Here is a 13,026-nt window from a genome sequence, read left to right as displayed (position 1 = left end):
GGCTGACATGCAGTGGCGCCGTCACAGCTCACTGCAGCCTCCACCTCCTGGGCTCAAGCAATCCTCTCGCCTTAGCCTCCTGAGTAGCTGGGATTACAGATGCATGCCACCTATTTTTAGTAGAGACAAGGTCCTGCCATGTTGTCCAGACTGGTCTCAAATTCCCACCCTGGCCTCCCAAAGTGCTGAGATCACAGGTGTGAGCCACGGTGCCCGGCCCGATTGACATTTTAGCTCTAAAGTTGCCACCTCTTAGAGATTCGGATCCATCTCAAATGAGCTGAGGCCTCTGCCACCTGAATGGAAGGGTCGCACGTCCCATGATTCACATTTACGGAAGCAATCAGTTTAAAGGGAGCGGCTATTCCCAGATGCCGCCCTCTGGTCCCTCCAGGGTGTGGGTGCCTGGGCAGTGGAGGGTGTCTGACTTGAAGTCATTATCACCTAGCCCAGGACTGGGATGCCACATCTGTGCTGCTGCCCAGGTGTGATGCCCAGCAACAGGTTGGCGTCATCTGGCCCCGGCCGTTGCAGCCTGGGGACCTGCTCCAGCCATGGCAGCCTGGGGAGCTGCTGACAGTTCCAGGTCTACTGGTCACTGCAGAGCCCAGTATGCCTGGTGAGCATCAGGCACGTGTGTGACACCCGGGCTGCTTGAAGTGGACTGCTCCACTCCTGGGCTCTGCAGGAGGGTCTCCCCAGTACAGGACCTACTCCTCTGAGCGCTCATGGATCGTGAGAAGCCTCGTCTGGGGGACTTCCTTGCTACAGGGAGTGTGGTTGGCTTCGTGGCTGGTGCCCCCCAGGACACAGGCAGGGACTCAGGGAGGGAGGGAGAGTCCTGCCGGCCACCCCTTGCCCTTCCCCAAAGAGAGCCGCTGGAGGACAGGGGTTACCTGGAGCGTTCCTGGCTGGAGCCCCGACTCTCCACAGGGGAGACGCTGGCCGAGTGGGCCGAGGGGGCCGCGGGCCGGGGAGCTGCCTGCTTGCTGGGTGACACCGACTGAGACCTGGCCTTGGACTTGGTCCGCGACCGGGACCGCCTCTTCTTCTTCTTCTCGTGGGGACTTCTGAAAGGCAAGTGTTTCTGTGAGAGATGGACCTTTGGTTTAAAGGCAGAGCACAAAGGGAGAAGCTCGGACCTGAGCCAGTTTTTGGGTAAGAGTTCGTCAAGGCACAATTCAGGGATGGAACCATTCCAAACACATGAATTTTTCTTAAAGCAACTTATTTCACTGAACTGATAACTGACAACGCGGCAAATCGATCCATGGGTTTAACAAAAGCCACCCAGCACACTGAAGACGGTATGGTCTCCCTGGAAGAAGCTTCGTTCCAGTTTAGGACCTCAACTAAAATACTTGTGGTATTTAAGATGCAACCAGCATTTTATTCACATGCAAAATACGTAAGATAAGCAACCATAGGCAGTTCACAGCGCTTTGCCGCTACGTTTCATCAATGAAAATTTCCAAAATGATACAGGAAATTATTAAAGTATCAATACATCGAAGTTTAGCGTTCCTTTTTTTAAAAAAGCGGACAGGGTTTCACGCTGCTATCCAGGCTGGAGAGAGTGGTGCCATCACAGCTCACTGCAGCCTTCACCTCCTGACCTCAAGCAACCTCCTGCCTCAGCCTCTCAGACAGTTGAGGCTAGGGGCGCAGCTTCTGGTGCTGCTGCTTCCTTTTTCTGAAGAGATGGGGTCTCACTCTGTTGTCCAGGCCAGAGCGGTGCTTCTTTCTGACCTGCCAGTTGCCCGCCGCTTGGTGATGCTGCTTAGCCTCTGGGCAGTGGAGCCTGCTCTGTGGGCAGCAGCTCAGCTCTGACTGCTGTCGTTCCCTGTCCTCTTGCCTCCCAGAGTCCACATCACCAAACTGACAATCCCGTACCAGAAATGCTTGCCAGACATTCCGGCCTGCACCTGCCCTTAGACCATCCTTCTCTCCTGCCTGTAGAGGCCGACCCTTTGGCTTCCGCCTGGTCTAGCTCCTTTCCACACCTGAGCCACGTGGCCCTCTTGGCCACTCCTCTACAAACACTTGAGAGTGAACACGTACTTGGTAAAGGCAGACAGGCCTGAGCCCTTCCCATGAGGCCCTCCAAGCCCTGAGGTGCCCTACCTGGCATCTTTCAGAATTCATCTGTAACAGACGCTGCAGCCTGCGCTTCTGGGCCCTGAGTACAGAGTTTCTTGGAGAGTCTTTGCATGGGTCATTTGCATCACTGATTTCCTTCCTTCCTTCCTTCCCTCCCTCCCCATCCTTCCCCTCCCTCCTTCCTTCCTTCCCCTCCTCCCTCCCTCCTGTCCTGCTTGCTGGGGCCTGGACAGGATTTCCTTCCTTCCTTCCTTTCCTCCTCTATCCTTCCCCCACCTCCCTCCCTCCTTCCCTCCCTCCTTCCCTCCTGTCCTGCTTGCTGGTGCCTGGACAGGATTTCCTTCCTTCCTTCCCTCCCTCCCTCCTGTCCTGCTTGCTGGGGCCTGGACAGGATTTCCTTCCTTCCTTCCCTCCCTCCCTCCTGTCCTGCTTGCTGGGGCCTGGACAGGACAGATCCTAGGAGTAGGGCTGCGGGGTCCGCTGCCGCAGAAGCTGCCAGAGGCCTCCTGGCTCAGCCTCACCCTCGCTATCCAGGTGGACCCAAACTGCTCAATCTGCCAACCTGAAGGGGGAACCGTGGTTCTCTGCTGGTGTCTGACTCTCCTGGGGTTGCTATCTGCACAGCTTGCAAGCGTCTGGCCTCCCTTATGATTCTGCGTGCCACGAAGCCCCTTCCCAGCCTGGCCTCTTCTGTCTTCCAGGGAGACCCCCAGGGTCTGTGCACAGGCCCAGTTACCCCAAGCCCTGCCCCTCATCAGGGTCTCCCGACTTCATGCATTTCTTTTGTGCCAACCCCCAAGATCTGGAACATTCTTGCTTAATGGCTGGGGCTGTGCTCACAGTCTGGGGTGCAGACCCCCATCAAGGGGCCATACCCTCTACCCATCTCTCGGACCCCACTAGTGCATGGCCCTGCAGAGCTCAGACAGAGCTGTGGGAGGAGGGGCCACAGCATGCCCTGGTAGGGACAGCCCCGATATGCAGAGGGGGACTGAGCGTTTCTGTCCGGGCTCCCTTGTGTGGTTCTGGGCATGAGCAGACTGTGTTGGTGCCAATGAAGTGACCTAAAGCAGCAGCGCCAGGCCTGGGGCACTCCCACCCAGCTCCATTCAAACAAGGCAGGACCTGCCAGAGGCGGTGCTGGCTGGCAGCTTAAATCCAGTTGCTGGAGGGGCTGTCCCTGGTGAGCTGGGCCCGGACAGATGACCTGGCATCTTCTGGAAGCCTGCCTGACGTGCCCAGTGAGGACAAAATGTTGTAAATGGAGATGTTGCTCTTACTGTTCAATACGCCCATGTGGGATCTGTACACAAGAGTCATTTTTCTATATTGCAAAATGTTTTGTGAAATTTTTGTCTATGAATACATGCCAGGATTTCAAAGGAAGCAGCAAATAAATAAAATATATACCAGCATGTGACATGTGTCCGAAATGACTTACTCTCGAAATCCAGCTGAGTTTATGTGGCTGCATAATGAACAAAAAGCAGGTTACTAATCCTTAACTGTAAACTGGCTCAATTCTGCTACAATCTGACCTAAGCCCTTGCTGAAGGAATGAAGTAACTCATTCATTTTTTTAAAGCACTAAGGTGCCATTGGGTGAAACGATGTCCTCGGTGCTGGCAAGTGCGCACACCCTGACACCTGGGCCCTATCCACGCAGGGGTGTCTCTTCCTTCCAGAAAGTTCCTCAATGCCACTTCATCTATACCTTCTCCACCCTGAGCGCTCCCCACTGCTCTGATTTCTAGGGCACAGCTTAAAGCTCTATGGAAATGAACCCCACACTATGCCTGTATTTGTTTGCTGGTTTGGCTTCTTGGTTTTCTGTTGTTTCTCAGACAGTTTCCCTGTTGCTCAAGCTGGAGTGCAGGGGCACAATCCCTGCTCACTGTAGCCTTGACCTCCCAGGCTCCAGTGATCCTCTTGCCTCAGCCTCCCAAGTAGCTGCGACGACAGGCAGACGCCACCACAAACGTTTTTTTTTTAAGTAGAGATGGGGGTCTCTACTTAAAAAAAAAAAGCCTGGAAATCCTGGGCTCAAGCAATCCTCCTGCCTTGGCCTCTCAAAGTGCTGGGATTACAGGTGTGAACCACCACACCTGCCCTGTGTCTGGCTTCTTTTGCTTAGCAAAGCATGTCTGAGAGTCCTCCATGAAGCAGGGTGATTCTCGATGTGTTTCTTTCACCTGTGAATAGTATTACATGACAGGACGCTACCATCGTCTGTTGATTAATTCTCCTGTTAATAGAGATTTGGTTGTTTCCAGTTTTCGGCAATTATCAATCAAAGTGTTTTTGGTCCAATGTTGACCTACAGAGGAGGTCACAGCGAGGAACAGGACAGCTGGGTGAGGGAGTAGGTGTATACTTAACTTTACAAGAAACTGCAAATATTTCCCAACCCAGTGTCTGAGAGTGCAGCCGCTGGGCCTGTGCCCACTCTCCCCAGAGCCCGTCCCGGTTTTCTGGGACGGGCGATTCCCGTCCAGTCCTGTCTCACTGGCTTCATCAGCACGGCCCTGACTGCTGACTCGTGCCGTTCCACATCTTTCCATGTGCTTACTGGCTATTTCAGTAGATCCTTTTGTGAAGTTGGCTGGCGTCATCTGCCCCCTTCTTAATTGGGTCCTTTGTCTCTTTGGTACTGACACAGGCTTTTGTCGAGAGATACACGCGGCAAAACCTGCGGCCTGCCTATTCATCTTCTTCACTGTGCCTTTTGAGAGAAGTTTTTACACTTCAATGAAGTCTAATTGATTTTTTCCTCTTATCAAGAGGGTTTTCCACATCTTAAGGAATCTCTGCCACCCTCAAATTCATGAACATACTCTGTGTTTTCTTCAAAAAGCGTAACAGTCTGATCCGACCTGAATTAAATTTTGCAGATGGTGTGCGCCGCACCTTTCCCGTTCCGGTGTCCGGCTGTCCATGCAAGTTTTGCCGGAAAGACTTTCCCGGCTGGGCGCTGGGGCTCACGCCTGCAGCCACAGTATTCTGGGAGGCCACGGCAGGAGGACTGCTTGAGCCTAGGGGTTCAACATCAGCCTGGGCAACATAGCGAGACCCCGTCTCTAAAATAATAAAAAAAAATTAGCCAGGCATGGTGGCGTGTGCCTGTGGTCCCAGCAGAGGCAGAAGGATTCCTTGAGCCCAGGAGGCTGCAGTCAGCCGAGCTGAGCCGAGCCGAGATCCCACCACTGCTGCACTCCAGCTTGGGCGACTGAGTGAGACCCTGTCTCTTTAAAAAAAAAAAAAACACTTTCCTTTCTTTTTTCCATCACTGAATCACTGTGGCTGTGGCCCCAGCCCCCTGCCCTTTGGGTGATGAATTTTTTCTGCACTTTCTATTCCATCCCACTGTTCTGCTGTATCCTCATGCTGAGGCCACACTGCCTTGGTCACTGCAGCTTTCTGGTAAGTCTTGAAATCTTGCTCTTTGTCAAGGAGGCTGTTTCGGCTCTCCCAGGTCATCTGCATTTCCACACATGCTTCGGAGTTTGTGTCAATTTCTAGACAAGCCATGGGAGCTCTGAGTGGGACTGCACTGCATCTCTGCACCAACTTGTGGAGAACAGGCATCTCAGTAATACTTAGTTGGCTAATATTTTATGAAGTATTTTTGCATCTATGTTCTTGAGAGTCCTAGTCTGGAAACATATACGTGTGTGTGTACACACAGCACTGGTCTGTGAACACACACGTGCACACACACAGTACCGATCTGTGAACCCATGTGCACATACAGCACTGGTATGTGAACACACACGTGCACACAGCACTGGTCTGTGGACATGCATGCATGCGCACCAGTACTGATCTGTGAACACACACGTGCACACACACAGTACCGATCTGTGAATACATGTGCACATACAGCACTGGTATGTGAACACACACATGCACACACAGCACTGGTCTATGAACACACACGTGCACACACACAGTACAATCTGTGAATACACGTGCACACACAGAGCACTGGTCTGTAAACACACATGCATGCGCACCAGTACTGATGTGTGAATACACACGTGCACACACAGCACTGTTCTGTGAACACACATGTGCATGCACACAGTACCTATCTGTGAACACACACGCGCACACACACAGCACTGGTCTGTGAACACAGATGTGCGCAGACAGTACTGGTCGTGAACAGAAACGGGTGCACGTGCACACCTTTCCCCAAACACAGAATCTTTATCTGTCTTAGGTATGAGAGATGATGGACTCAAGAGATGAGATGGGAAGTGTTCCCTCATCTATTTTTTTAAATAGAGTACCCCTTCTTTCTTTTTTTTTTTTTTGAGATGGAGTCTCGCTCTGTCGCCCAGGCTGGAGTGCAGTGGCGCCATCTCGGCTCACTGCAAGCTCCGCCTCCCGGGTTCACGCCATTCTCCTGCCTCAGCCTCCCGAGTAGCTGGGACTACAGGCGCCCACAACCGCGCCCGGCTGATTTTTTGTATTTTTAGTAGAGACGGGGTTTCACCGTGGTCTTGATCTCCTGACCTTGTGATCCGCCCGCCTCGGCCTCCCAAAGTGCTGGGATTACAGGCGTGAGCCACCGCGCCCGGCCTTTCTTTTTTTTTGTTTTCTGAGACGGAGTCTTGCACTGTCACCTGGGCTGGAGCGCTATCTCGGCTCACTGCAACCTCCACCTCCCAAGTTCAAGTGATTCTCCTGCCTCAGCCTCCTGAGTAGCTAGGATTACAGATGCACGCTACCACACCCAGCTAATTTTTTGTACTTTTAGTAGAGATGAAGTTTCACTATGTTGGCCAGACTGGTCTCATACTCCTGACTTTGTGATCCGCCCGCCTCAGCCTCCCGAAGTGCTGGGATTACAGGCATGAAACACCACGCCCGGCCCCTCCTTTCTTGAATGTTAGAATTCACTGGTGAAGCCATCTGGGCCTGGAGTTTGGTGGAAAAGGTTTTTTTTTTTTTTTTTTTTTTTGAGGTAAGAGTCTCACTTTGTCATCCAGGCTGGAGTGCAGTGGCACCATATTGGCTCACTGCAGCCTCCGCCTCCCAGGTTCAAGCAATTCTCCTGCCTCAGCCTCCCAAGTAGCTGGGGTTACAGGTATGTGCCACCACACCTGGCTAATTTTTATATTTTTAGTAGAGACGGGGTTTTGCCATATTGGCCAGGCTGGTCAAAGTGCACTCGGCCTCCCAAAGTGCTGGGATTACAGGTGTGAGCCACCGCGCCAGGCCAGGTCTTGCTCTGTAATCCACTCTACAATCACTGCCTTTTAACTAGTCTTTAGTCTTCTTACATTTAATGTAATTATTTTACAATGGTTTTAAGCCTACAATCTTGTTTTTTATTTGTCCCATTTGTTCTTTCCCCCACCTGCCCTTTTCTGCTGTTTCATGAATTTAAGAAAGCATCTAGAATCCTACTTTATATCTTCTATTGGCTTTTTAGCTACATTTTTGTTTTTAGTGGTTGCTCTAGGGAATTAAGTTACGCATCCTTCAGTTAGCAAAGTCTACCTTGAATTAACATTTCATGGATAAAGAAAGATCTTTACTGCAGCAGTAAACTCCCATTCACTCACTCAACAAATAGCTGTCCATGTGCCTTGTGCAGTGTTAAGTACTAGAAACTCAATGGGGAAAACCTGTAACTAATCATTCATTGTATTTGCTACAATAAGATAACTGGGACATCTTGTTGAAGTGTGCTACTGTAAGATTTGGTCAATATTCTTGTGGAAAGCCCTGGGTGTGAACTCCTAGGCTCAAGCGATCCACTCAGCCCTCCAAGTAGCTGCGGCTGTAGGTGCCCGCCATTGTGCCTGGCTGAAAAACACTTCTATGACGTACTCAAAGTAACTTTCATGAATGTTGTTTTATATATGTCCACATAGTACCAAATTTTACTCCTAAAAATTCCTCAATACGTCCACATCTGGTTTTCCAAATATTCACTAAAAGGAACCAGAGGTCCTTGAAGAAATGGCAGATTCCAGGGCTGGAACAGGGAAAATGCCCAGTAAACCTGGAATTTCCTGTACCAAAAGCAAGAACACAAAGAACCATGGGAGGTGTCAAAAGAACAGAACTGACTTGAAAGGGCTGCCACTGGCCAAATTGGAGACCATGTCACCATCTAATAGAATAATAATAGCAATGGGATTATCACACAACAAATCAAAAATCAAGACCAAAAATGCTCCTGAGTCCATGGTGAGATTTCAACAAAAGGGCAGGGTCTTCAGCTAATGAACACAGAAGGAAGAAGAGAGGGAGAAAGTCACTATTTGGCAGTCAGCAGTGTAAGAGCTGATTCAGGCAGGGGCCACCCTGCCTGACGTGTGCTGAGACAAATGAGGAGAGAGCTGCTGGGAGCAGCAGAGCCGTGCTGCTTCACAGTGTCACCTCTTGGATTCCTCGCTGCTGGGGAGGCGAAGGGGCAGATGCAGCCTTAATCAAGTGATCAAACTCAGCATCATGAATGATGGGACGAGCGGACACTCCTATGTCTGCTGATCGGTGGTGCAGTGGGAAGCTACGCAACGTCGCCTGCGCAGCCAAAACATGCGCCCCGAACCCAGCCATGGGGCACAGCAAGACGAAGCCTGATTGTGGGACCATCTATAGTAGAGCTGGCCTGGAATTTTCAGGAATGTGAAGGTCATGAAATACACACACGAACAAAGGAGGGAGGGATGGGAGTGGATGGGATGGGTGCGATGGGAAGGGGTGAGAGAGAGAAAGCAAATGTGGCAAAATGTCAGCTCTTGTGGAACTGAGCTACAGATTTTATGCATATGGGTGTTTATTGTACAACTGTTTTTGAGAGAGAGGGTTTCACTCTGTTGGCCAGGTAGGGGGTGCAGTGGCTATTCACAGGCACGATCACAGTGCATACTACAGCCTCCAACTCCTGAGCTCAAGTGATCCTCCTATCTTGGCCTTGAAGTGCTGGGATTATAGGTGTGAGCTACTGAGCCTGGCCCCATTGTACTATTTTAAACACTTTCCTGTAAGTTAAAAACATTTTCAAAGAAGTCAGTGAAAGAATCAGGCTATAATCAGTTTACAGAAATGACCCATCAGGGCCGGGCACAGTGGTTTATGCCAGCACTTTGGGAGGCTGAGGTAGGCAGATTGTTTGAGCTCAGGATTTTGAGACCATCCTGGGCAACACGGCAAAACCTTATCTCTACTAAAAATACAAAAAATTAGCTGGGCATGGTTCCATGTGCCTGTAGTCCCAGCGACAGAGGAGGCTAAGTTGGGAGGATCAGTTGAACCCAGGAGGTTGAGGCCGCAGTGAGCTGAGATCGTGCCACTGCACTCTAGCCTGGGCAATCTCCAGCCTGGGCAATGGGAGTGAGACCCTATCTCAAATAAAAAGAAAAAAATTCAAATCTGGGTAGTGGGCATATCCCCGGGTCTGGTCTGGTGCTGTCCCAGCATTAAAGTGACAGCAACTCGGTAGCTGATTACGTGCACTGCACCACGGCAAGGAAGTGGATGCCCACTCTGAGACGGGGACACAGCCTGGCTGTAGGATTAATATGATTGCTAATAAAACATATTCTGTACCAGGCACGGTGGCTCATGCCTACAATCCCAACACTTCTGAAGGTTGAGGCAGGTTGATCACTTGTGGCCAGGAGCTTGAGAGCAGCCAGCCAGGCACGGTGGTGGGAGCCTGTGGTCCCAGCAACTCAGGAGGCTGAGGTGGGAGGATGGCTTGAGCCCAGGAAGCAGAAGCAGAAGCTGTGATTACACTACTGCGCTCCAGCCTGGAAAACAGAGTGAAACCCTGTCTCAAAAAAAAAAAAACCACCCCCCAAAGAAAACAAAACCAAATCCATATTCTGGATTTATAGACTAACTGGGGGCTTATAATTACAACTACAAAACTGACCAGTAATTACCGACATATTCACCTCTACTGAGTTCCTAGTGAATCACAGTTTAACACTCCACAGAGTTAGGTTTGCAGGTTTAATTCCGTCTATCCAGGCAGGGTAGCTCAGGGCTCAGCTCTGCACCGAGTCTAATGCTTCGCTTCTCTTGTGTGACCTGTTAGCGCTCGGTGAGAATATGAGCCGCTCACGCGAGTCTGACGTCTGAGTGTGCTGGCTGGCCGTCAGGACGCTGCTACTTACAGATACGATCGCTACTTGCTCCCACAAGCTCTCTCTTAAAGCAAAGGTTAATGTGAAGGCCTCTTCTGTTGAGACAGAAGGAATTAATTTCTAACCATGCCCTTCACATATACCAAAGGTGATGGTGAATTTCTGATGTGAAATTACTTGTTTAAGGGATGGATTCTAACATTTTAATTTTCATCAGATTGTATGAGAGTAGACATGAACGCTCAGTGTAGGATTACTAAGGAACAAAATGTAATTTATAAACAGAGCCAGTTGTACATGAAACATTTGCTAGTATCTATCTGCTTTATAGTTCTTTTGCTAATTTTTCTGTTTTAAGAAAAAATCATATCTTGTCAACGGAGGGAACTGTGGTACTTGGCCAACTGCAGCAGCGTCTTCTTGCCCAGGGTGCTGTGGGGAGGACCTGCTGCGGCTCTCTGCCTAGGGTATGCCTTGCGGCTGGGCAGTGTGGGTGACGGCTGGGGCTATCTGTCCCAGGAGCAGGAGGGTCCCAGTGTGTGGGTGATCCTGGCAATGTAAGGCTCGTCCTCTGGAAGGCTCTGGGACCCTGAGTGTCTTGACCCCCATGCACTTAGCAGAACCGTGTTAAGAAACTCAAGGCTACGACGTGCAACGCTCCATCCTTCTCTGTGTGGCTCCAGACGCAGACACGGTCCACCCACACAGCCAGGAGGCTGCACAAACTCCACGTGGGGACACAAAACAAGCTCCTTGTGCTTGGAAAGAGTGGAAATGCAGGGCTGGCCCATGCAAGGCACTGGGTGGTGACATCAGTGGGTGAGAACCAGAGGAGGCGCTCGTGAGATGGCACCCTCATGGTCGAGAGGGCGGTGCTCACTGGTGGCACCAATGGAGGTGGCCGTCCACAGCTACTGGAAGCCGGGGCGAGAGGACAGATGGTGGATGTATTTCCTGAAGTGAAAGGTGGAACCTCTACTTAGTGCCAGGCACTGAGTGAGAGGTGAGCCCGTGGCACCCTGGGCTGTCAGAGGCCCTGCTAGGTACCACGGCTGGCGCTTCCGCTTGATAAACATGAACGCCAACCTCCCTCCATCTCCTGCTCCAACCAAGACAGGTTCTCCTTAGTGGTCAAGAGGTAAGGGATGGATGCTCCTTGCCCTCTAGGCCCCAACAGGACTCTGTGGCCTCTCCTGGGAGCTCCAGCCTGGGCTGTGGTCACAGTCACACAGCACCCAGGCAACTACGGTGACTGTCCTTGAGACCAGGAGGCTTTGTGACCGGAAGCTTGCATTTTCCTTATGTTTGTGCCTTCCTGTCCTCTCCACCAGCAGGTAGAGGGGCAGCAGCTGCATGTGGACCCAGTCAAGGTACCAGCACAGTGGAAAGCTGGACACAAAGCCAGGCCATGCAGAGCCTGGGGGGTAAGTGAGCCCCGCCCACCAGACACAGGAGCTCAGTGTGATCAAGTGGCAACAGGGATGGCCACGCCACGGGGAGGGACTCAGCACCTCCCTCTGGTCACCCACAGCTCTGCTCACAGATACCCGACCTTCAGACGCCCTTTCCGCCCAGGGAAACCTGGCCCGCATCCGGCACCTGTGCGCACACCCAGTGGCCTACCTGGAGCGGGTCCGCTTCCTGCTGGCCCCAGGGCTGCTGCTCACGCGGTAGGCAGTGGGCACACTCCTCTCTTCTCTCCGTCTCTCAGGGGAGTGGGCTCTCCTCCGAGGGGACCGGGAGCGGGACCTGGACAGAGGAGGAGGCAGCATTCAGTTCTGTGGCCTGGCTGGCGGGACGTGTCATGCTTCCGACTGCCTTGGCAGAGATCAGGCCCCGTCTGCAGAGGCTGCTCCTCAGGATGGTGCCCGTGTAGACCCTGAGGCTTCAGAGAACCCCTGCCGAGCTCCACTACTCCACCGACAACGAACTGAAACCCCGAATCCCACCTCAGAGGCAGAGATGGTCTCTCTCGTTCCACACACTTATCACACCAAGGATAAACTTTTAACCAATATACACTGGCGTGGAGGCTGGAGCTGCTTCAAATGGTCAATGGCAACCAATTCCCCACAAGCCATGGTCTGAGTATGCAATTTATGACCACCTCAGGCTGCCGCTTTCTCTTCCTTCCTCCTGCCTTTGCCCATTTTATCTCCCTATACATTTCAGCTCACTGACGTTTCTACCAGCACGAGGTAAGAAAAGGCAAATCAGACTCTAACGAGTCGGGTCTACCTGTCTGAGTAACAGCAAGAAGAAACTCAACGGTAATGAAGCTAGAGGCCTACCTGGAAATTTCTCCTGTTCACACTAATCTTACAGCCTCTCAGCACAGACACTCAGGAACAGGCTGTGGGGCACTGGCATGAAGCCTGAAACCTTCGATCCAATTCGGAAATGCCAGTCTTACGACAGTTTCGGCTAACTTAAGTTTATGAGATTTCACAGATGCAAAGCCACCCATGAACACTGACTCCTCCTCCTCCTCATGTGCCTGGAAAGGACTAATTTCTCTCCTGTGGTGATACAACGCACACGTGGCCACGAGGACCCTGAGACCCGCGCCCCTCCGGGGTGATGCTCCCTAGTGGAGGCCCCGTAGCGATGAGTTGGGACCTTCGTTTTAGTTCTTTGTTCATTCAGGAAAGCTACTATTTTGGGAAGACCTGCAATGAGCACAAATCTGGAAAAAAAAACTCCATTTATTTCCATTTTGTTTCCATGACAACTCATTCAAAACAATATAAGAAGAGTGGTCTGATTTTGCCATTTGAAAAAGTTCTACACTGAATCATTTTCATGACAATAAACC

The 13,026-nt window shown here is 51.4% G+C and overlaps 1 protein-coding gene across 7 annotated transcripts in view; it reads right to left on the bottom strand.

Moving 5' to 3' along the window:
- SFSWAP (splicing factor SWAP) overlaps positions 1-13,026 on the bottom strand; it is a 94,194-nt gene that overhangs the window by 1,460 nt on the left and 79,708 nt on the right. For 5 of the 7 annotated variants that reach the window (XM_005572640.4, XM_005572641.4, XM_005572642.4 and 2 more), the window contains 2 exons: positions 11,835-11,960; positions 897-1,070 (listed from right to left, as the gene is read on the bottom strand). In XM_005572640.4, the coding sequence (XP_005572697.3) occupies positions 897-1,070; positions 11,835-11,960 (300 nt within the window). Of the gene's footprint in view, positions 1-896; positions 1,071-10,554; positions 11,166-11,834; positions 11,961-13,026 lie in introns of those variants that run through there. The other 2 variants (XM_015431836.4, XM_074008429.1) reach the window with 1 other exon arrangement.

This window comes from Macaca fascicularis, chromosome 11 (genome assembly GCF_037993035.2).
Source record: "Macaca fascicularis isolate 582-1 chromosome 11, T2T-MFA8v1.1".
NCBI lineage: Eukaryota > Metazoa > Chordata > Mammalia > Primates > Cercopithecidae > Macaca > Macaca fascicularis.
The sequence above is the reverse complement of the archived record's forward strand: the minus strand, read 5'-3'. Positions and strand labels throughout refer to the sequence as shown.